We start from the raw sequence: 25,723 nt of genomic DNA, 5'->3' as shown, positions 1-25,723 counted from the left end.
CACCGCCACCACTTTGGCCACCAGGTAGCCCGAGGGTGCCCAGCGCGGCACCAGCTCTCCCGCCGCGCTGCTGTCGGGGGCCGGGTGCAGCACCACGGGCGCGTTATCGTTCTCGTCCCGCACCATGACGCGGAGCAGCGCCTGGGCGCTGAGCGGCGGCGAACCGCTGTCAGTGGCGAGCACTGACACCTCAAAGGCACGCACCTTCTCGTAGTCCAGCGGGCGGAGGATATAAACATCCCCGTTTTCAGCGTTGACTGACACCTCGGGCTGCTCCTTGCCCTCCTGCCGCACCAGCGCGTAGTTTACGCGGGCGTTTTTTCCTGCGTCGGCGTCCGTGGCGTTCATGCTGCCGATCCGGAGCATGGGGCTGTTGTTCTCCGTGACCGACATGGTGTAAATCTCCTGCGTGAACTCTGGGGGATTGTCGTTCACATCCGATATCTGCACGAAGATGTTTTCCCGAGAGCTCAGCCGCGCCCTGCCCCAGTCCGTGGCTGTGATGGTGATGTTATACTGTGCCGTGCTCTCCCTGTCCAGGGCCGCGTTTGTTCTCAGTTCGTAATAATTATCAAAAGTGGGGGTGAGGCTGAATGGCAAGTCCCCTTCGATCGAACACTCTGTCCTGCCGTTGTCCCCGGAGTCCCGGTCCCGCACACTGAACAGAGCCACCACGGTGCGTGGCGGGGCGTCCTCGGGAATGGAGGCGGTGAGAGAGGTCAGCGCTATCTCCGGGGCATTGTCATTCACGTCCAGGACTTCTACGTGCACTTTGCAGTACGCAGAAAGCCCCCCGCCGTCAGTGGCTTTTACCACCATCTTGTGGGTTTTCGCTTCCTCGAAATCCAGGTTGCCCGCGACTCGTATCTCCCCGGTGGCCGGGTTCAGATGGAAGAGTTCCCGGGATCGCTCCGGTGTCTGGGTGAAGGAGTACCGCACTTTTCCATAGGATCCTTCGTCGGGATCTGCGGCCGCGACTCTGACCACCAGCTGCTCCAAGGGGCTGTTCTCAGCCAGGCGCACCTCATAGACCTCTCGATCGAAGGCAGGGATGTTGTCATTGGCATCCAGCACCACGATCCGGACCAGAGCCGTGCCCGACCGGGGTGGCGAGCCCCCGTCGATAGCGGTGAGAAGTAAATTCAGCTCCCCCTGCTCTTCACGATCGAGCTGGCGCTGTAGGACGAGCTCCACATATTTTACTCCGTCTTTCCCTGTTCCAATAGCGAGGGAGAAATGAGGATTGGACCCGAGGCTGTAGTTCTGCAAGCCGTTACTGCCCACGTCCTTATCCTGGGCACTTTCCAGGGGGAAACGGGACCCGGGAGATGCTGTTTCTAGAATCTTTAAAACCATCTCCTTCTCCGGGAACACGGGGGAGTTGTCGTTTACGTCACGAATCTCCACCTCCCCTCGGATCAGCTGCAGCGGATTTTCAAAGAATATCTTAAAGACGAGCGTGCAGGTCTCTCTCTGCGGACAGATCTCCTCTCGGTCCAGCGACTCCTTTGCCGTCAGGACTCCGGTATTTTGATCGAGACGGAAAAGCTGCTCGCTCCCCTCAGACACAACGCGGGCCTTGCGAGCCGCGAGCTGGCTCACAGGAACCCCCAGGTCCTTTGCAATATTGGCGACAAAGGAGTCTCTCTCCATTTCCTCCGGCAGAGAGTAGCGGAGGGTCTCAGCCCCGCTCTGACACACGCAAAAGCACAGAATAAACAAGATCACTTGCCTCTTGCTGTCTCTGCTCCGTCTCCCACACTCCATCACTCTCCCAAAAAGCCATCCGCCGTCCTCCGCGGCTCCCAGCATTTTTAAATAGCGTCCGGAGCGGAGCGGTGTTTGCCAGCAATCCTGGGGTGAGGGAATCTGGAAGCTCCCGAGTACTCCGACTCCTTCCCGAGCAGCTCCCACGGTTTTTTTGTCTCCCTGTGCCTGCAAAGCCGGGGCGGACCGAGGGACGCGCCGGTCCGCGGCCAACACCCCCACCCAGCGTCGGAAGGGGGAATATTTCCTCTCATTCGGGGCAGAGCCGCTGATTCGGGGTTTGCTGCTTGAATGTGTGCCCTGTGTGCCAAAGTGAAGCCAAGAGGTGCGGTGGAAATATTCTCCTCGCTTGGAAGCGGGGTCGCTGTCGCTGCTCTGGGTATCAACTCCCAGCTCGCCAACCGCGAACTCTTCAGACACAGCTTTTGGGTTGGCTCTACGTTTTGTAGGCACTGCAAGATTCACTTCCTCGGCAATCATTGCGAGGTTTTCATTCTCCATTTGTTAACCAGCACAGGACAATTAGCAACTGGGGCGGGTCAGAGAAGCTACTGAAGATGAGAGCTGGTGCCAGAGAGTTGACAGGGAAGTCACACTAGAAGATAATGCTGGTCTAAGGCACATCATCCTAAGGTTGGTTTTTTGCCATTGGGTATCACATCTCGCCCGAAGGACACTTAACACTTTTGTTTTCTGTGTGAAAAGCGCTTTTCTCCTTAGTTGACAAGAGTTTCCTCCCCTGCCGCCTGCTGCTCCTTGCATCCATGATAAGGCGTGTCACTATGTAACGCATTCCTGAAAAATGTCCCCAGGCGTACACAAGCATCGAAATGCTGCAAAATGTTTTCATGTTTTGAAGGTGTAATGTCCTTTCCCCTCTAATATTACCACACAGGGTTAGGAATATTTTAAAGGTCCCACCTTAGAGGTAAAACCTTCACTCTTGTACCTGTCTGAGGCCGACAACTAGTTAATGCAAAAGGCAAGGAAACAAACACAAGAGCTCATAAATTAAGCACCCGGATACACAGAAGCTAATGAGGAGCTAATGGAGACAATAGCAAAGATCAGGGATCTAATTACACTAATTAATGGGCCATTAAAGGATTTATTGAAGTATAAACTCCAGAGGTTCAACAAGAAGCTTTGTACACGACAAAAGGGGAAAAAAGTTCTAAAAATTCTCATATATTATCAGAAAGAGTCTCACAGGAGAGAAGAAAGAGATTACGAGATGTTTTATGGGGGATTTAGGAATATACACAGCTTATTATGAGGTGGTTAGAGGCAGAACCAAACTCGCTAAGAGGGAGAGATCAAGAGCAGACCTGTGAGGAACAACCGTGAGAAGCAGAGGTGGAAGGGGACACCGAGGGGTTCTGAGCACGGCCTGGTAGTTGAGGCAGGATCTGTGCTGGAGGCTGGTTAAAATCATGAGGGTCAGGCACTCGTGGCTGTCCCAGAGGATGGACATCTCAGCTGCTTCTGCGGAGAATGCACACACGGTGTGCTGGGGATGCGTCCAGGTGCCTGCGAGCCCAGCCCAACCCTCCTCTTGGAGAATTAAAAAAATGGAGGAGAAAACAGAATACAGCTTGCACTACTTATTTTTGGTTCGAGCAATTTTTATTCAGGTTTTACTATAAAAGGAACAGCACTTTTTTAGTATTATTATAAAGCATCACAACCTCCTGGGTTTTGGCACCTTTCCTTTAATTTCCTAGATATTTCCCTTTATTTTTGCTTTCTAAAAGGGCTGATGCTGTCAAATAATACTCACGAGGTCCAGTCCTAGGAATTCGTCGACACCTTCATTTGTTTTCAGATAAAACTTCGTGACTGTATGAGTAGGAGAAAGTAACAAGAGTTGACTTAGGATTCCTCAGAAGTTTAGACACTAAAGGACCTTGCACGAATGCGGTCGTTTTTTTGTGATTTCCTGTTACAGCCCCTTGACTTGGAAGCCTCAGAGGCTTTAACTTACATCAAAGGGCAGCTCAGCTGTTTCTTCTCCTCTTCCCTTCCATGTCCACCTCTCGAGTTGCGATTATTATCACCAACACTAAAGTTTGATGTAAAACCAACCACAGCTGGGAAAGTGGTTTCTCTCCTCTTTCGTGCCACGCAAAAATAACTGCGACACCTGGAATCCAGTTGCTTTGTGCCCCTTTGTTTAGCTCTCGGCACCTCCGAGAGAAGAAAGTGTATTTGTTTCTACTTAACCTAATCTTTGGCACCGCGGCACAGCGGGGAACAGGCACAGGCCGAGAGGAGCTTCCACAGACACTTCATACCCTGACTGCAGAAACCCCGTAATTTTTGGTCCTATCATTTCAGAAGGCAAATGTTGTCTTTCAGCTTCAGGTGTAGAAGGGAGTAAGAAGAACAGTGATCCTTAACGGAGCTCGTCTGTGAGAGTGTCTTTCCATATCAGATGATCTGGTCTTCCACTGACCTTTATATTCTTTCAGATTTTAAAGAGATGCGAAATAAAGAGGGCCACTTACCTTGCAGCACTGGAGAGCTAATGCTGGTGTTTTCTGTTTGGTCACAACAATAAAATGAATTTAAAAAAAAAAAAAAAAAAAAGAGAAGAAGTTTGAACGCTGCCAGATGAAGGCACACTGTATTTTAGGACAGACTGAGGAGCTATAACCATAATAAGGATATAATTTGCATAAATGTGTCAGAGAATTCACTTATCTCCTCGAACACGTAGTGATGTTGCAGGCTTCCTCATCTCTGATTAATGATGACGTCTTTATCCTAAGAAGGTAACTTAAAATGACCAAAAACCCCAGTTCTCTCTACTCTGATATTTACAACTGAATACTAGAAAAGTGCTACAGTTCCTGGTATGTCCCCGCTATAACCATAATAAGGATATAATTTGCATAAATGTGTCAGAGAATTCACTTATCTCCTCGAACACGTAGTGATGTTGCAGGCTTCCTCATCTCTGATTAATGATGACGTCTTTATCCTAAGAAGGTAACTTAAAATGACCAAAAACCCCAGTTCTCTCTACTCTGATATTTACAACTGAATACTAGAAAAGTGCTACAGTTCCTGGTATGTCCCCGGATTTCAGAACACAGCATTCCTAAAAGAAAACTCTGCCCTCACTTCTGCAATTTCAGTTTCCAAAATCCCCTTCTTGGTCTTTCAGCTGGGAATTCAGATTTGCCGAATGAAATCTGAGAGGCCCCACGCCTTTAACCCCTGACAAAGGTTTCTCCCCCATCCCTGGAGTCCCTGAGGATAGAATGGCTTGGGAGGAGGCGTTGCCTGGAGATCTAAAGCACAGATGCTTCCCCGAGTCGCTGTGGTTTCCATGCCTGATGCAAAGAGGGACCAACGTTCCTGTCCTCTCGTTCCCAGCCATCTCCCAGGACTTCTTTCGTCTCTATAACAATCAGGCAGCACCCGAATTCCCAGTTCTCCCGCGGAACTGCTGCCTGGAACTCTCAGCAGGACGCAAACGTCAGGAAAACCGCGAGAGTCATTCCCAGACTCGGTCATATTGTAAATACCACTGGTAGCTGTCTTGGTTTTGGTTCATTTTCCGAGAGATAAACCCACCTCCTCTCTCTGCCTGCATTCAGTTCGGTTCAGGCTTTCCCCACCACTCTGTTAAAAGTAAACCTTTATTTCTCCCGGTATTAACTCGGTGCTTACCAACCAACCGGCTCTGCCTGAGTCGCCCCAGAAATCCTCCCAGATCCCTCAGGGCTGGACCTGGGAGACCGCCTCTCTCCTTCCCAATCCCTGCTTTGCCTTGTGCTCGTAGCGTTTCCAGGCGCGGCTCGATGCCACGATTCCCGGCGCATCCTTTGGAAAGGCTTTAACCCGGGGCGTATTCCAGCGCAGCGGGGGCGTTTCGGCTGCGCTCTCAGCAGCGTCTCCCTGGTGCTCCCCGGGCTCCCCCCGGTCCCGCCCAGCAGCAGCAACACCCGCCCAGCGCTGGCCAACATCGCCACTGGGCGAGCAGCGCACGAACTGCAGCGGGGCGTCTGCCCGAGCCTCAGCGCGGAGCTCCCCCCTCGGCCTCTGGCTGCTGCAAGGACAAATTCTGACATACCTCTCCCACCTGAAGTCTTCCTTAGCACTTCTCGAGGCATTTGGTTCGAGATTAATAACCCAGGCAAGCATGAGACGCCTTCCACAAGCCCTCTGTCGAATGTGCTTAACAAGGGCTCGAGCTACAGGCTCACGTGTTGTGCACTGCATTTTCCAGAATTCAGGCAATAAAGGCGTTTTCAAGCACAGGCTGTTTGTGGGAGGCTGAATTTTGAATACTTTCTCCTTCACGAGGAGATCTCCAACTGTTTGATGTCTTCTAAAGTATTCTGCAGTTAAGAACTAATTCAGGATTAATACCAGCACAGACCTCCCCTGAGCCTTGAATCAGCTGTGACAGATTGACAAAGAATATATCAAAGATGAGGGTGGAGGTATCACTGTATGGACAGACTTTCTGTCAGTCCAGTGACTCCTTTACAGTCAGTGACTCCTTTACAGTCAGGACTCGGGTGTTTTGGGTGAGGCAGAAGTGCTGCTTCTCGTCAGACAAAATAGGGAACACATTTCTTCCCAGGCAGCAGTACTTTTTTCTAATAAAATCAGTTCATGAGGCCTTCTGCTCCAGGATCTCCCTGTACCCATTCCAGCTTCGGAGAATAAAGGAAAATTCCCTGTTCAAAAGTCTGAGTTTGTATATCTTCTCGGAGACATTCTGCACTCTCCAGTCTCCAAAGATAGTGCTGGAGAGAAGATACATCCCAGACTGAAAGAGAGCAGGTTTAGATTGAATATCAGGACAAAATTTTCCCTGTGAGGGTAGTGACTCACTGGAAGAGGTTGCTCTGAGAAGCTGTGGCTGCCCCATCCCTGGAAGTGTCCAAAGTCAGGTTGGACAGGGCTTGGAGCAATCTGGGCTAGTGGAAGATGTCCCTGCCCTTGGCAAGGGGTTGGAATGAAATGGGCTTTAAGGTTTTTTCCAACCCAAGGCATTCTCTACCCATATCTTTTTCATCCTGCATCTTTCAATGCAACAAATTCTTTCTCTCTTCTCTCCAGCCATGACAATCACAGTACTTCTTGTTTGGAAATAAATCCTCTCAGTTTCAACACTTTGCTACTACGAATGTCTTTTGAAGCCAAGTAATTATTCTCATCTTCATAAACTTTGTTCTTAGCTGGATCCAATTTTTCCATCCTCAGTCTCACTCTGCATGAATTTTCTTCACAAATCCCTAGAACTGTGTGGGGTTTTATGTATCAAATGGCCCACAAATAATATTTTTATTTCTAGATATCTTATATCTTGGTGTGTTTTGAGGGAGGGAAACGTAATCTGCTGAGATTTTTTTAAAAATTATTTTCTTGTGTCCATTTTCTGTATGACTTTCCACAGTTTCCTGTGGTGGCTGCTTCAGTTGACTCAGAGGAGACTGATCCAAAAGAAAAGTCACATGATGAACAGTCAAGCAGCACAAGGTTGTCAGGGAACTCAAATCCACTGGGTGAATAATCGTGGCTTTCCATGTGCTTTTCATGAAGAAACAGAAAATAAGATGATTTTCTCAGTGACATTTGTAAAGCCTTGAAAAAGAGACTTCAGGGACAGGCTTTTCATGAGTCTTCAGGCTTGTGAAGAAATATTTCTACAACTGGCTACACTATCACCTGAGGTTAGTTATTAGAAGTGTTTGAAGGTAAACAATCCAGCATTAAAATAAGAAAGTGAGAACTAGGCAGACTGTGTGCTATTCTGGGCAGAGAAATAGCACATTTTGTCTTAAATGGAAGGCCAGGAAGGAAAGGATATGGGGATGTTGGCCTTGGACAGGCTAATTTTGAGAATCTAGCTGGTCATCTGAGGAGGAAAATAGGGATTCAGCTGAGAAGCAGATTTGACAGTGAAGAAGGGAAGGGGAGAGCAAGAGGGATAACAATGGTTGGAAAAGATGTTATGCCAGAGGGACCAAAGGAGGACAAGCATGAACCTGTTTGACTGACAAAGATGACCAAGCAGGGTAAGAAAAAAGAAATACATGTAGGGACCATCCTGAAGGCAACTTAGTTGATGTAGCACCTGTAAGAAAAGAGTAACAATGGACATTAGTAAAGAGAAAGTGGAGTCCCATCAGCTAGAGTAAAAAGGATGTGGGGAATTCTGAAGACAAGCCAGAAGGGCCATAAATGCAGTTTGAAGTCAAACCAGATGCATGGATCAGAAAGCAGCCAAAATGGATGTAAAGAAGGAAGAAACAAACCAGTTAGGCAGGAGGAAGGAAGTGTAGATATGATCCTTGAGGTTTGTTCCTGTCCTCCCATTCTCACCATCTGGCTTAAGACCTAGATTTCCTCTTTTCCATCTTTCTTCCTCAGAATGCCTTTAAATTATCAGAAGGTAGCAGCACACCAAAGGGAACCCTGTTATCTCAGCCAGTGTAACAGGATAAAGTGCCCAGAGAAAACATCAGTGCCCAACTTTCTGTCTCCCCGTGCCAACCTTGGCCCATCTGCAAGTGGAGTTCCCAGTCCTGTAACCCTTGGATTGCATGAACATACTGAGGGCAGCTCTGGAAACACTTGGCCCAGTGCTACCTAAAGGGAAGGTCAGTGGTGAAGTGATTCAAGCACAGTTTTCCACTGTCTGGGAGGAAAACAGAGGTTCTGAACAGAGGTTTTCGAAGGAGACGGAGATCAAGGGGGTTGTTGTGTTTACTCATCACAGCTCCAACATGAGGGCATCACTCCCCACTCCATGTCTAGTGCTTCTGGAGACACAGTGACCAGTCCAGCAGTTAAATAAGTGCCCAGCACTATCTCTAAACCAAATCCAGCAAAATAGGCTCTGTAATCCCAGCATAAAAGAAATCTGGCCTATGCTTTACTGAAACAGCAGAGTTGTCCTGTTTTGGGGAAATACTTGGGAAAGAAAAGGGATTTTGGGCCCTCTTTTTAACTTCCTTTGTCCTCAGCTGCAGGTTACTTTCTCTCACATGACTCCAGCAGCCAGTGCAACCCAGACACCCTCTGGAATCACAGGATGACCCTTTTGTCTCTGACACAACTAAACCGTCCTTGGAAATACAGGGTGACCAGTGAACCACCTGTTCAGTCACATTGTTTACACAAAGCAGTGAGGTTTAGACTCTCAGTCTCCTACATACCCTTGTATCTTGCCTTTTATTTGACTTTTAAATACTTTTGTATCTTGACAGAGCTGAGCTGTGAAAAGCCATCTCTCTGTTGGATGATGTTGTGACATGCTCAGAGCTTCTGACCAACAACATGTGGATACTCTGAAAGAAAAGAGACTTATAGAAAAGAAAACATCCATTCTGTGGGGAGAAATACAGAGTTTATTGACTGTTTAAGCAACAGGCATGTACTTACATCAGTATCACATTTTCTAAAGGAGTGGACACACTGGCAATGACAAATCCAAAAGCAATTTCAAGACAGATGCAGACACACAGTTCCTAGTGAACAATTATAAAGGAAATAGTTACAAAACCAACACATTTAGCAGGTATCATGCTGAAAATGCATGATAGCTAATTTACTTTACAAAGAGTTTATACCTAGGTAGACGGAGCACAACTGTGATGTAAAGATACTTCTACTGCTTGGTTCCTAAATCTGGGAGGAAAAAATTAAGTATTTTTGTATTGAAGATCCTGAATTCTATTAATGACTGGGAGGGCTAATAGAAAACAGCCTGTAGCCCCTGAGCTCTGTCACATATAAAACTATTATCAATTTTTTGGTTGGGCTTGGGCAGATGAGACTTGGACACACTTTGGGATCGCTTAAATGAAGTTTTTCGTCCAGCAGCAACTCGGCCTCTGCCCTGGCTGTGTCCTGGGAGCAGCAGAGGCGGCGGGCTCGGATCCCTTCTGCAATTCCCACTTTTTGGCACCAGAGAGCAGCCGCCACAAAGGAAAAACCGAGCGGCGAATATGCAAGTCACGGCAGGAGAGGCGGGGATGAACCGGGAACGCCCGGGCTCGGCTGAGGAAGGGACAGCCCCCGGAAAGAGGCAGGTCTCTTTATTATCCATCCATCTATCTATCTATCTATCTATCTATCTATCTATCTATCTATCTATCTATCTATCTATCTATCCATCCATCCATATGTCCCTATTAATTTATCCATCTATTTATCAGTGCATCCATCCATTTTTTTTACCTACCTACCCATCCATTCCTCTGTTATCCATCCGTGCATCGCTGAGCATCCCTGGCCACATGTTCTGTGCGCTGCTCGCTGCCCCGCGGGGAGGAGCCCACGCTCAGATCCAGGGAAAAACCTGCTCAGATCCAGGGAGTTTGGGACTCAAAACTGGAGGCTGGAGAGAAAGGGGAGAAAAGAGGTCAGTAGAGAAGTGATGAGGGTGTTAAGGGGGGATCCAGCACCCTGGATTGAGCGGGGTGGGGGGGAGGATGTAGGTCATGGAGCAACTCCGGGGCTCGTTTTATCCCTCGGGGTCCCTGACTGACTTTCTGCCTTTGCCACTGAACAGAAATGAAATTATTGAGCAGTGTGCTGGTTTCCCCCAGCACTGGGACTGCAGGGCAAGTGAGGACAGGAGCCAGCTTAAACCCTGGGAATCTGGGATTGTCGTGGGAGACACTAGGGGCTGACTAATCTTCTAACTTGCTTCCCTGTCATGCCAGACTGGCTCTAATGCAGAAAATGTTTATAGTATTTGAAACATGCTTAAAGAATTGTGTCCACATCCATTACTGCATGCTTGTCTTCTGTTTTAATCTTTGCAGAAGACAGAGAGAGGGGATACAGACACCTCTTTACAGAGCCAGTTGTCAGGAATACATATATATAATATTCCTCATCACACATCTCAACAAGTGAAATTCACAGGTTCAATCAAAAATTTCCTTCAAGGCAGTGTTGCCTAAAACTGAACTGCAGTTGAACATCAAAAAAAAAAAACACAAATATGATAATACTATTTTAATGAGTGATTTATTAATTTAAAATACATTTCAAGAAGCAAAACCATAATGAACTCCTGTAAATCTCTCATTTAGTTTCTTTAAGGTAAAAGCAAAATAGATTGTCTCCTTTTTTTTTCTTCTTTTAATTTTTTTTTTTTTGCAAAACATTTTTGTGCCTGCACTTCACAGTATTGTTTAATTTCTGTTAAAGATCAGATTATTTTTTCATTTTACTGTACAGTTTTAGTTCTGTTTTAGTACTGTACTGTACAGTTTTAGTTCCCTGGCAGTCCTTTAGGCAGAGATATTTAAAATGTAAATGGGCAGTGTGTCCTGTATTGTGTTAGAACAAAATGAATTTGTATAAATCAAATTAGGCAGGTACATAACATTTACACTGTTGAGGGAAATTACATGTATAGAAAATGTGTGTCTTACCCAACCTCATCATGTACAGAGTTAGGACCAGCCCTGAAGGCCCAGAGGATGAGAAACTACTTAAAATACACCTTAAATGGAAATTAAGGACAAACTTCTCTAAGTGTAATGCTGATAGTCCTGCTCTGTATCCCCTGAGTTTGGAGAGATGCTGAAGAGCTTTAGCTCTTTAACTGCTGAGTTCTGTAAGTCCACAAAATTCTGCTTCTGCATATGTAGATGTGTCCTGACTCTACTGAGAAACTTGATTTTAAATGCCCAGATGGGCTCCAGAAGTTTGTGATCCCACGTCTGTCTTCCAGAAGGAATTTGGTTCACTTGGCATATAAAGGACAGACTTTGTGCAGAGTCTATGAAAAATACAGTATTTTCTTTTAAAACTCTAAAATGGAGAAAAATATTGTTGGATCTCTTTTTTTCCCCCTAAAACCATCCTATGTTTAATACTTCAAAGTTACACTCTGCCTAAAAAGGGTTCAAACTCACTCTGGATATCAGATGATAGGAACTTCAGAATGGAACTGGAGTGATTCTTAGCCTTCCTCTCCATTCCTACATTATACTCATTAGCAGGTGGTAGTTAAGAACTAAATCAGTATCTCTTTGCTTTCTCATATTTTTCTTTTGTCTGCTTCATTCTATTTCTTGATATATTGATCTAAAGAAAGAAATGCTCAAAAAAAAACCCCAAACCCAGGACTTCGAGAGAGGTTAAGAATTGCTACAGGCTGCCTGGGTGAATAAACACGTCCCTTAAAGTGAACTTTTTAATCACAAACCCAAATGTTTATCCTTTTGAACATAGGGGAAAAAACCAGCTTTGTGCCCAATACACAAAATCTACCATTCTGAGAGTAAAACTGGGGTATTGGATACAGTGACAGGAATAAATAAATATTCATTATAATGTTGTTCAGTAGATGGAGTATGTTATTTACATAAAAATGTTAAACCAAGAGACTGTCAGCTCTGCAGTCTCTTTGTTTATTGACACTTCCACTAAATGCACATAAAAAGACATCAGAGAAACCACTTGGCAAAACCTTTAAGCTTTAAGAACAGAATAAACCTGTGCAGTGATTCTTGCCTTGTACACAAACTATGCACTTGCCTTATGAGCAAAATACAAGAAAAATCAAGAAATCTGTTAAACTGCATGGACAGCTGAGTTCCAGCATCACTAAGATACAGTAAAAATTGTCAAGGCAATTACCTAAAGGTGAACTACAGAAAAAAAAAATCCATGATGGTAATACTATTGTAATTTCCATTACAATAGTAATATATGACATATATTACTATGTGACATAGCATTCAGACAAGCTGACTGGTGTTACCTTTGAGAAGCTGGGATTTTTAATTTGCTCACTCTCCTCCTTGCCTCATTGATGGCTCGAATGCTCACCAGCTTTGGCACAGTGAGACCCAGCTGGCTGAAAACACAGCTCACACAAGAAAATGTCCAATGTTTTCCAACATGTGGCAAAGGAGAAAAGCAGTGAGGCTTGGTACCAACAATAAAAGTTGGATTAAAGCAAGAGCTATGGGATAAGGATGGGGAACTCATCATTAACTTTCAAAACAACAAAAAAAAGTCGTCTTGTTTGTAGCTGAGGGGAGAAGTGAGACATGCTGAGGTACAAAAACATAGTCACAAAAAATCCATTAACACTGGCAGTGCCTGTTCAACAACTTGTGACTTACACTGCCTCTGAGAACAGACAATTATTCTGGGAAAAAGACACCAGGTTCTGAAACAGGTTACTGCTTTCTGCTCTTCCATAGAAGCCATCCCTCTGTTGTCAACTTAGTAATTTGAAATCTGGCTGTAACATTACCCCAATGCACATGCTGTGTACAGCACATAGGGGCAGTTAGGATGGTGCTGGACATAAATTTTCATCAGGGACACATGGGCTGATGTGACCCCATCACAGAGGTCAGCACCAGTGAGTAGAGTCTACCTAAAGAATCCCTGAATGGAAGATATATCATGTAATGCAGCTTCCTGCACGTGTTGCAGGATATTTATAAAGCTTCTAAAGCTTTACAGAGAGCTTTGTTCTGTGCTGAGATGATAATTAAGAGGTATAATGAAGTGTTGTCCAGCAGAGAGAAGACACTTACAAATGCCAAGCAGGTAACAAGCAATGGGGCCTCAAGAGAAATAAGAAGAGATGGATTCTCCTGTGATAACACAGTTCTGACGATCAAAATCCTGAAGCTTCCTCTGGGAATGAATTGTTCTGAGCTGACAGCAAATGGTGAAATCAGAAAACCTTTCCCCCTTCCTTCCCCCCCAAAAAAGCACCAAACAAAAGAAATCCTCAGGCTGGTATAGCTACCAATCCACTTGAATTCTCTAATTAAATAGACTTAATATGAATGGTCAAATGTATTTCTTTAAAAAGCCAAAGCACTGTTCTAACAAAAGCTCTTCATGCATCATTTGAAGTTTCACCTCAAATTAGGGGGAAGGGAGGGATGAGAAGAAATCCTTCCTGTTGGACAGACATTTGCACTTGCCTCTGAAATAAAAACGTGTGAGATTATACACAGTTAATATCAAGCTTGGAAAGTGATTCTTCTGTCAGTTAATGGAACTGTAAAGGACACTGAGGACATTCAGAGGGCTGCAGGTACTGGTTTTTTGGCCCATGGAGACAAAATCCTAAGACTATTCTGAAGCTTTTTAAATTAACATTGTATTAACCTACATTGCCATAATCAGAGCAGAAAATACACGTATAAGATTTTTTTTTTTTGTGTACTTTTTCAGAGAAACTGGAAATGACTTTTTTTTTTTTTTGGATAAGGTAGTAATTTAGGAATTTATTAGGACTTTTAGCTTCTTAGAACTCAGTTTATCTACTTTTTCTTTCTTGTTACTTTTGCTATCCAAATGAGTGGAAAAGTTAAGGGAGCAATCAATTATTTTGAAAACTGTTGTAGAAGTATGTCAGTTTAAAAACTATATTTTGGTGGTTGGGCCTAAAATGATCATCATTCTTTGGAAAAATCCTCATGAAAGTGATAAGATAACCATGCTGGCAAAGGTTGCCTATTTCACAGCAAAAGCACCCCCTCCTGTGGGTTCCTTCCCTTCCTGCTCCATGGAATATTTATCTACAATTTTTAATTATTCAGGGGGTGGCTGTGTCAGTGCTGAGGACCACCCAGACCTTGCTCTTGCCCTGCCAGTGCCTTAGAGATTTCCTGGCTCTTGTCATGGATCTCCATAATCTGTACTCAGAGATCCAGCAACAAATTTACCATTGCTCTGCTCCTGCCTTTCTGCTGGTTCTGAGAGTTCCTCTGTTACACAGACTGTGGGATTGCACCATCAGAACCAGATTTCTAGAGGAGATGCTGCACAGAAAGCATGGCAGAAGGCTCAGCTGGCGTGTCCTTACCCCCCATCCTTGTAAGTGGGATGTAGGTGGATGCTGCCAGGTCATCAGGAGGGCAGGGACTGCTTGCTGGAAGCTGTGACATTCAGTTGCCAATGGACTGGCACCTCCAAACATGCCAGCACCTGGATCATGAAGGTGCTGCTGGGGCACAGTTACAGCACAGAGTACCCTGAGTAACACTCGGTGCTTGAACAGAGGTGCCTGGTGCTACTCGAGGTGAAATCCAGCATGATGTACCCAGGGCATGTGTACACAGCATGGGGGAGGTATATATGGGATATATCCCCCTCATTAGCCTCACTGCCAGAAGGACATGGGGCTCTAACAGAGACTCTGCTACATCTTCCAGTTTTCTGTGGGTGCTCCAGTTACTGCTGTGTGTGGTGCTGGCTGCCAACCAGCAGGTGAAGGTGTATGAGCTGCGTATTTATTTATTATTTATCTGTTTTCTTATTATCTGGATGCCCCATCCCTGGAAGTGTTCAAGGCCAGCTGAATGGAGTTTTGAGCAACCTGGTCTAGAGAAAGGAGTCCTTGCCCATGGCAGCAGGGTTGGAACTAGATGAGATTTAAGGTCCCTTCCAACTCAAACCATTCTGGGATTCTATGATTTCCAAAACACAATTATTGGACTTGGACACAAGGGTAAACACGGAGCAAACACCACAAGCAAGGGGAAGGAAGTGCTTCCAGCCATCAGGAAGCAGAAGCAAACAAGTCAACCCCTAAATTCCTATTGTATTCTTATTTACTACTTGGTTTAGACATTCCTCTCGTTGTGTGGCAACAGCTTAAACTCATCACAAGCCTAATGAGGAGAGTGCAGCTTAATGGAAAGCAGATTATGTCAAACAGATTTGATATCTTTCTCTGACAAGATTACAAGTAGGGATGATAATGGAGACTGTATTGCTGATATAATGTAATCAGACTTTTGTCAGACTTCTGGCTTTAAACCTCTAACATTCAGATAAAAAAGAACCCCAAAACAGGAGCACCATGAAAAATCAGAATGGCACAAACTGAATCAAACTGAATTTGTCAAGCTGATGGTCTCACTGCAATTAATGTGGATGCATCCAATAACTGCAATTAGATTCATAATATCCTATGAATACTGATCTATTATATACATGTAATCTTCTTCTGCAGTGATATAGAGACAATGATAGTGTAAACATGCATTTGTTCATGGAAAGTTTTGAGATTATATAAACATTGAGATGTGATAAGCAAAAAAGCCAATGAGCAGATCACAGAGCTGTGAAATGCTTGGCATGGCTCACCAAGGCAGGTTTTAATACAATAAATCACAATGTTTTTCCTGCAGGAACAAAGAATCCCATGCAGAGACCTGTCTCTGGACAGAGCTCCAGAGACCAGAAGCTCTGGACACACTGAACATTTCTGTAGGCAATCTCTTGAGCACCACTGGGAAGGCTGACAAAAAACATGATTACAGAGGAACACTGAATAGAAAACCAGCATTTCTTTGTAACTGTTGTGACTCAGCCTCCGTGTGTGCTCTTCAAAACCATTGCTGGTCCACACAGGAACAGTGAGAGCAATAACTGAAAGAATTCCAGTCTCACCATTGGGAACTAACAGGTGGTTTGATGGGAATCTGATGAAATAAGAAATCTATTAGATGGCTTTTTTTGCCCAGCAAGGGCACCTGACACATCCCTGTTATGATCCAGACATTTAAAGAAATGATAACAGGGAATAAAACACAATTTATAACACCAGGAGAACATGGTCAAGACATATACTGTGCTGCCTCTCAGTTGATACCTTCAAGTCAGTAAGTGGAGTATTTCTAAGGATGGTTCATAATTGACATGTGTGTGACAGTAATGGACATGTTATGTGGCTTCATGTCACAAGTCAGTGACCTTGTTTCAGGGAGAAGTGCATGCAAATATACACAGAGCAGACTGGATGATCACAACATTAATTTTGCATATATGAAGTATATTCATTGGTACCTAACATGCTCCAGGTCACATATGTCTTCTGTATTTAGTCTCTTCACATTTGCTTCCCAACCACCACATAACTATTAGCTTTCAAAATCAGCTAATTTATTAATTAATGTTCAGATTCCCCAGGAAATATATTTTTAAGCAATAAAATGAATTAAATTCAGCTTCTACTCTGCTTTGTGCCCTTGGTAGAGATAGAGAACTGGAGATTTTTCTCAGAACTTACTGAAACAGCAAAGATGAAACCAAGTTCAGATTTCATACCTTTGGAAACACACACAAGTCCCTTTTCCTTCTGGCCAGGACATATGTGAGCATCAGATGTTGCTCCCTGGGAGTCCATTCCCCACAGGGTTCTTTCAAAGGACAGACTAATCTCTGTGCTGTCCCTCAGGGACTGCACACACGTCTAGTAAGTAGAATAAGTGGTTGTGGTTTCTTTTTATTTTGGAAATACTACTTTTCCACACCAACTGTCTTCTGAAAAGTAGGTATAAATGCAGCTGATTCTCTAGCTGTTGGTACTGCTATTTTTTTTTTCTCCCTTGAGATGTGTAGAGCCAGCTCTGCTCTGCCTGTTCAGTATAACAAATATGAACTGAAGTGTTAATGAAGATGCATCTGCAGTGCCAGATGTTGGCCTTAGCACTGGCTGCACCCAGCTCCCTGCCTGTCTGCCACTGCACATCCTGAAATTATGATCTTTAAGAAGACAGAAATCAATGGGATGTGTTATCCATTATTCCTGTTGCACCTACCCACCAGACAGCGGTCTCATTTTAAACAGAAATGGTGTTTCCTGGCAAGAGAAAACATATTTCTTGCTTTTATTAGGAATATATTTGATCTGTATTCAGTCAGACTGTAAACATGAGATTCTTATATCCTGCATTTACACCCTGGAAACATCCATCTCCCAGATCCTAGGCTGTGGGAATTCTTCTGTTTTTGAAAAGTCAGGAGTACAACACAGTGAATGTTTCACTGTCCCAGAATGGCCTGATGGAATCCAATAACAGAAATTAACTGCATTTGAAGATAAAATGTTCCAGAAGGAGTGGAAGAGCAGACAAGGAAGGTAGCAGGCCTTTGGACATGAAGCTAGAAAAGAGAATATCTCAGGCAGAAACCCTGTTTGGGAAATCCAGAGTGGTTCACAAGGAGGATTCGAGGCAAAACCAGCATCCCTTGGGAGATACTTCCTTGCATAATGCTTCTGAAGTCACATTTACTGAGCTAAAAGGCACTCTGAGATGTGGTAACACAGAAATGGGGGAAATATATCACTAAAGATAGAAAAACTTCTAATGTTCTTAGTTACTACTTGGAATTTCAGCTGTTTGACAAAATGGTCATATTTTGGGGTTGTACCTACCTAGGTCTACATGGCATTAGCTCCAGACTAGGATTTTTGGGTAAATTCTTCTGCCACAACATAACTACTTCTGCTAATAATTACAGGTTTGTCCAGTTCAAAGGAAATGCAAATTAAATTAGAATTTAATTTTTGAATTAAATTAAAATTTAATTAAATTAAAATTTAATTTTAAAATGCAAATTAAAACATTTTTCAGTGTATTATAAAACTAATACAGTTATTTTTTCTAGTTTGGGCAGCACAATTATTTTACATGCCAGATCTGTAAATATTGATTTTTGTGAAGCACTTCTGAAATATCCTGAAAAGCAGCATCTCACCTGGGCTGTTACCTTGGTTTTACTTGGTGTCATCTGAGGTCAAAGATGACATATCCTGCAAGCCACTTGTATATTTTGGCAAATTTTTTTTTGACATCACTGCTTGCTGTTTTGTTCATGTATTTCTTTAAGCTATCCACTCTAATTTAAAAAGACAAAAAGTTCAAATACACTCCTGTATCTCTGTGCTCTGTTTGGTACAATGATTTCCCAGTAAGCTTTCTATTTTCTAAACAGAGTTATGAAGCTTTTGTTATATTTTTAATTAACTAGAGTTCCCAGGTCTGTGTGTAATTCTGACTGATTTGTATTCTCTCTGTTTCTATAATATCCGGGTGGCCACATCACACAGGAGAGCTCAAATGCAACATGTTCATAAACTTAGCCAGTCCAAAGAAATATTATCAGCTGATGAAAGGCTTGAAGGAAATTAAATGCGAGGCAAGAAAGTTAAAAATGTATAGCTTAGGGGGAAAGAGATGAGAAAGTGAGATGTAAGTCTACAAAAAAATCAAAAGTGTGCCAACACCGAAGCAAGAAGCAGCAGAGGCACAGGGGTACAAAACTCAGCATGGGCACAAAATGACTCAGAGGAAGATGTAAACTGAATGCTGAAGAACTACTGGGGTTTATTTACATATAGATCCCTGCAAGTCCAAACATAATCTCCATATAAAAGCACGTTCTAAAATTGATTATAGCAGATTTTTTGGGGGGGTGGATATTCTGGAGTGAAATAGATACCATGAAAGAGAACAATCTTCTTGACCTAGTTGATCATTTTCCTTCTAACACCTTTCTTCCAGCTACAAATTATGTTAGAAAAACATTAAGTTTACAGGGAAGCACCTAAAACGCAAGAGGAAGTGCTGGAGTTACTAAAACAGATTAGCCTACCTAATACCAGATTTCTAGGTTTAAATTTATCCAGCTGTACAAAGACAGTGAAAGGTATGAGTAAAAATTATGAAGTTTTATCTCTGCCTTATAGTTGCACCTTTTATTATATGTATTATATGTATCACCTGTGAAATGATCATCATAATGCAAAAGAAGTTTGTGTGACCACCTTGTTTTTATCACCAGCAAGGACATAATGTTTTTGATCAAGTTTCTTTTTGACCAGACTGCATGTTTTGGACAAATAGCACATGGCCTGTGACTGTTCAGAAGTAATCAAAATATCAGCATAATTGACAACAGTATTTCAGCCACGTGAGAAACAAGAATGCCCATGGGAATTACTAAATAAATTAAATCATTAAAGCAAGACATTTTCCCCAGGAACAGCTGTTGTTATTTTAGAAAACAAAACCTGCTGAAGAAAACTGGAATCTTGCCAGATCTGGTACTTAAAAAGAAAGAAGGGGGGGGGAGGGGAGGAAGATAATAAAAGAAAAAAAATTAGAGCACTTGAAGATTAAGCAACTGTGCAAAGTGAGAAAACCTCCCTTGCAGTATCCTGAGGGAAGTACCAAAAAATGGGCCAATATTAGCATATGTATTCAGCACACTTCTGGAAGCAAGGAGATGTTTAGAAAGCTTCGTGTGTAACACCTGTCTTTTGTACTAAGGAAAATACAAGAATAAAAAAAAATGCAGGAAGGGTAACGGAGGACACCATTAAGCTGAGATGCAGCAGGCCAGCTGGACTGTTATGATTTAATTAAGGAAAGTTTTACTCAGTGGGATTCACACATGGGAGATTATTCCTATCGAATCTGACAGAATTTTTCACAGTGGTAACATATCACAGAGGGAAACTGTGGACATAAAAACGATTTGACACTGTACTGCACACTGTTAAATTAGGAAGTTAATGATTAGAGTACATACAGCATGAAAAGCTTGCAAAAGGAAACAGCTGACTTTGAAATCTAATACACAAAATTAAAAGATAAAGTGTAGACCACATTCTAATTTACTCAGCCTCATTAAATTACATGTATCAGCCAACTCCTAATATCTTTTGGTCAACTAACCATAGAGGCATAATACACCACTTCCACCAAAACTTCAATTCCCATCTTCTGCCTAAAAATGCGTAAATTGTATGTTATCTAAATGTGCCCAACCCTTTCTTTGATTCCAGCCTTGCCTTTTCTCCCTTAGAACTCACTGTCAAGCTGCTTTATCAAGAATCAGTTTTCCTATAAGTCGCAGAGCCACAGAATTATTGAGGTCAGGATGGACCCTCTGGAGACCATCAACACCACACACCCACTCCCCTGACCCCTCAAATCCTGGGTAAGCTAAAGCAGGTTGGAATTCCCAATACATTCAGAAATGGAGACTCTGCCACATCTCTGGGTGATCAGTGGTCAACCACCATCAGAGCACAAAAGCTTTTTCCTTGTGCTTAGAAATGAATTTCATTTATTTCCATTCCCGCCCAGCACTGAAGGTAAAACTTTGGAGTTTCCTGAATTCCTCTCCAGAACCATCTTCTACACAGTTCTTCCTTCAGCAAGTCCCTGAAGAGGCCAAAGCTCACCCTGTTGAAACCTCGAGGCTGCTGTCTGCCCAGCTGCCCCTCCCAGAATTCTTAACTCCAGTGCAAAGCCCCTAAAACCAAGATTCCCCCAATCTCCACTCTCCAGACCAGTTTTTGTTGTTTATAAGTCCCAGGTCTAGCAAAGAACTTCCTCCTTGATTCCTCAGTCACCTGTGTCAGGGGGTTATCATTAGTGAACTCCAGAAACTTCCTGGCTTGCTTGAGTCCTGCTCTGTTGCTCTTTTAGCAAATCCCACAGAATGGTTTGGGTTGGAAGGGACCATGAGCAGGGACACCTTCCAGTAGACCAGGTTACCCAGAGCCTCATCTGGCCTGGTCTTGAACACTTCCAGGGGTGAGGAGTCCACAACCTCTGTGGGCAACCTGTGCCAGTGCCTGACCAACCTCACAGGGAAGAATTTCTTCCTAATATCTAATCTAAATCTACTCTTTTTCAGCTTGAGGCCATTTCCCCGTGTCCTGTCACTCCATGCCTGTGTCCAAAGTCCCTCTCCAGCTCTCTTGGAGCCCCTTTAGGCACTAGAAGGGGTTCTAAGGTCTCCCCAAAGCCTTCTCTTCTCCAGGCTGAAGAGCCCCATCTCTCTCAGCCTGTGTCCATTGGAGAGGTGTTCCAGCTCCAGGATCAACTTAGGGGCTCTCCATCAGAGTGGATCAAGACTCTGAAAAATCTGTGAGCTTTTTCTGGCCACTGTTCCTTATGCTGTGGCCAAGTGTGGTAACTGTCCCAGCTGGGGGTGGGGAGAGGACATTAAATGGTGCATTAATACAGTGAGAACACATCAGTAAGTAATCAAGTAGGCACCATTTCTTCAATAAACGCAAAGCCAACAGAAAGCCTTTCTACTGCTGTACCCGTACAGTGCTGCTGTATGGCCCTGAGAGGCAATTAGTCAGCAGTTTTCATTTATTTTTTAGGATGGGCAATATGTTGTGAGGGCTTAAGAGGCACCCTATGTTCAGCTGAAGGCAAGGTCCTAACTATAACCTGAAAAACTGGTAACTCTCCCATACAACCCTCTGGTGGATTATATTAGCTGAGGCTGTTGTACTACCCAGAAAATAGTTCTAGAGGAACTCCAGGTCATTGCTTGTTGAAAAACTTCAGTGAATTCTCCTCAGCTCCCTACTTGGCTAAGAGAAACAAAGTTTGGTGATTTTGGCCCCAGAATCGTACTTAGCTAATACTGAACTTATTTGTGCAAGTCCAAAATGTTCTAGATAAAAGTTTGTTAAGGCTGAAGGGGGTCACTGTAGATAATATCAAAAAAATAACAAAGAATGTTAAAGTTAAAGAATGACTCATTTATTTTACCAACAGTACTGTTTACAGCAATGTAATCTGTTAGAAAGATCACTTTAAAATAGCCTAATATTTGGAAGGAAATTAAATGCAGGCTTTGACAGTTATCTGTTCTGAAGATCAGAGCCAGGGCCACACATATTGATTCTCTGTAATAACATTCTGAGTTCAGTTTGCAGACTCTCAGAGCTCTCAGTTTGGCAGCAAGAAAGCAACACATTCATCTCTGTCAGGCTCATATTGTGGTTATTTCATAGATGGAAAAAAAAAAAGAAGATAGTGAGCTCCTTACCAATAAATTGTAATAACACAACTAAGTAATGCCTGGGAAGTTTAGTCCTGTATTTTCACATACATTGTAATACACTTTATAACCCACTTGCTAGAGTGGCATTTAGCTACACACTTTGTAGAGTGCGTGTGTGAAAAGTACATAATAGAATCTCCTAAGTTGGAAGGGACCCACAAGGATCACCAAATCCAACCCCTGGGCCTGCCCAGACACCCCAAAAATCCCATCCTGTCCCTGAGAGCGTTGTCCAAACCCTCCTGGAGCTCTGGCAGCCTTGGGGCTGTGCCCACTGCCCTGGGGAGCCTGGTCAGTGCCCAAACACCCTCTAGGGGAAGAACCTTTTTCTGATATCCAACTTAACCCTCCCCTGGCACAATTCCAGCCTTTCCCTCGGGTCCTGTCACTGGTCACAGAGAGCAGAGACGGAGCTGCCCCTCGTGAGGAAGCTGCAGACCCCGGTGAGGTCTGACCTCGGTCTCCTCCAGCTGAACAAGCCAACTGCCCTCAGCCACTCCCTCTCTGGCTTCCCCTCCCGGCCCTTCACCACCTTTGTACCCATCTAATAGCTTTGTAGCTCTTCAATGACCTTAGATCTTTCTTATATTGTGGCACCCAGAACTGCTCCCAACTATGTGACCCACATAATCTGTAGGTTACACGTATAACTCGTATGATCCCGTCCCAAAGTTGTACCATTTGCTCTCTGCTCAGAAGTAAAGAGCTCCTCACTGTTTCTGGATCCTCCCCATTACTGCCCTTCATGGTACCTGAGTTGTGACACAGATAATGGAGCCAAAATAAAGCTGTGAAAAAACACACTTTGGTCTCTGACCACACCACCTCTCCTTGATCTCATTTACCTGGTAGCCCCATATTGATCTGTACCACAGCCAGTGCCCAGAATAACAGCAGGGGAAACTTTCCACTAGTCCAAAATGTCTTGATGTGTCAGTTGGCCACTTATAACATTTATAAAGCCACCTCTTAATTTTCCTTTACTTAAAGAACCTTGTGTGCCTTTGTGAATGCCTGAAGAGGATCTGCCTTTCTCACAGCTGGTTACTTAGGCACAGAGACTGAGTTGGTGTTGACTGGTGCCCCAGAAAGCCAACAAGGACAACCTAAAGGTTGGCTTTGGTGAGTTGAAATTAAGATTCAACCCTTTCAGCGTTCAAACATAACTAAACTACAGTGAGGTATCAAAAGGAAGGCCTGGGCTTCTTTAAGTAAGAACAAAATGCCCTTGAGCAACAAAAGGATGCAGAGTGAAGGAAGCACGAGCAGAACAGAATGATTCACACATGAGAGACATTGGGAGCTGTGCAGTAAAAGGTGCTTGTGGTGCACAGGAGCATCCAATTACATGGGCACCAGTGAGCTTGGCTTACCCCACTGTGCTGTCACCCTGGATTACATGGAATTCAAGTGACAGTAAATGTATAGGGAGATCCCAGCCTGCTCTGACACAGAGATGGCACGTAAAGGAGGGGTTTGCTTCATGAGAAGTGGTTACTCAGGAAGTTTTTGGTTCTTTGCATGGAGGTACAACTCCTAAAACATCTTCTGCTGGCAATGGTGCTGATTGGGCCCTCAACAGGATGGTAAATGAAGTACAGTTTCTTCAAGGGTTAAACTTATTAAAATCTCTATGGTTTAGCAAGACAGCTTTGAAAAAGCCTGTGTGAGTTAAGCCTGCACTGTGCATAATCCATCTCAATTCCCATGTTGGCTATCATGAGCAACATCTATTTTTGGAGAAGATAAACAAGTATCTATTATCTCTTACTGTTCTTTCCCTTCATCTGGTAGTTCACCTGTCATCCACAATTTCAATCTCCTTTTAGAACTCCCCCATCACAGCACTGAGGTTACTGGCCTGCTCTCTCTGTTCCACTTCTATCCAAAAGGGAGTTGTTTTCGTGAGAGTTGGGGTTGGTGTCCCAAACACACTTCTGCTTTTCCTCCTGATATTTAGCAATTCTGCAAGAACTGGTCTTTTGGTGACACGATCTGTCTATTTTCCAAATTAATTTTGTTCTTCAAATCTGGTCCATTCCTGGCAAATGGAAACAGAATCTCTTCTCACATTTACTTCTCAACCTAAATATGTCTGTTAACTGCTAATATTCCTCTGTCCCTCTTCCAGAAAACCTTTGTGAATCCTTGTGCCTGGCCTCATCTTCCTTTTCTGCAGTACATTTTCTTTTCCCAATGTAATGTAGGTAAACAGTCACCTTTTAAATGACCTTTTCTTCCAACTCTGACTCTTTCTTCTCCTCTCCTCAGCCTGACATTTAACTTTTATGTACTTGAGTTTGCAACTTGGTTATAACCTAGAAATGATGCAGCTTAAATCACCATAATGTTAATAAATAATTGACTTAGAGAAAAAAAAACAATCAGTGTTTAAATTATGGTTTACTGTCAATCTGGAATGACATTTCATATCTACTCCTACAGGGATCTGTCATGCATCCAACTCCACAAAACTATTTTATTAGCACTTCTATGCTACACAAAATCTTATCTGATGCCAAACTGGGCCAGGGGAAAAGAGAAACTCTTTGGAGCTCAGAAGAACATTGTCAATTTGGGAGGGAGAGTCTGAAGCAAGACAAAATTTCATAATGGCACATTCAAAAAGGTGCAGTCAGGAAGGGCAGAACAAATAGAGCAAAATGAGGAATTAGATGAGTGAGCAGCACTGCAGAAAATATCTGGGGTTATAGCGGTTCACAGGCCATAAAATGACACTTTAAAAAACCCCAGAAAAATCTCATTCTGGAGTATGTTATCAGAAGTGTTGTGTGTAAGACAAGGGAGGTAATTATTCTGCTCTACTTGTTACTAGTGAGAGCTTGGTTCCTGCTGTGGGCACCACATTTAAAGAAGCAAGAACATAAAGAATATCCAACAGAGAGCAAGAAAGGCAAGGTTTTTCCAAAAATCACAGGCCTGAAAAATAATTTAAATGATAAATAAGAAAGGTTGAGGGAAGGTGAGAAGAGCCTCCCAGTTTATCAAATGCTATTACTATGAAGGCAGTGTTCAATTTTTCTCCATGTCCTCTGGAGAAGGGCAAGTAAGGTGCTTAATTTGCAGCAAAGAGGATTTATGTTACACACTAGAAGCACTTGACTCTCTGAGGAGAGTTAAGCTCTGGAATAGGCTAACTGGAGAGTTAGTAGGATCCCTTCAATAAGGAATTTTCAGAACAACTTCAGCTGATGTGTCAGACACAGGAGCTGCATGTATTTGAAGTTTCAATTGAAGTAGAAGTCCATTTGGTCACCTTTGATGTCATTTTGCCACTGCAACTGCACATACTCTGTATGGGATG

General features: G+C 43.6%; 1 protein-coding gene across 1 annotated transcript in view; it reads right to left on the bottom strand.

Annotated features, from left to right (window-relative positions):
- LOC115307531 (protocadherin beta-16-like) overlaps positions 1 to 2,247 on the bottom strand; it is a 4,805-nt gene extending 2,558 nt beyond the window's left edge. The window contains exon 1 of the mRNA XM_029960209.1: positions 4 to 2,247. Coding sequence (XP_029816069.1) covers positions 4 to 2,247 — 2,244 coding nt within the window. The remainder of the gene's footprint in view (positions 1 to 3) is intronic.
- Between the last annotated feature and the right edge of the window lie 23,476 nt (positions 2,248 to 25,723).

This window comes from Manacus vitellinus, unplaced genomic scaffold (assembly GCF_001715985.3).
Source record: "Manacus vitellinus isolate BGI_N305 unplaced genomic scaffold, ASM171598v3 scaffold_25_pilon, whole genome shotgun sequence".
Taxonomy (NCBI): Eukaryota; Metazoa; Chordata; class Aves; order Passeriformes; family Pipridae; genus Manacus; species Manacus vitellinus.
Note: the sequence above shows the minus strand (reverse complement) of the source record. Positions and strands in the feature narration are given on the sequence as shown.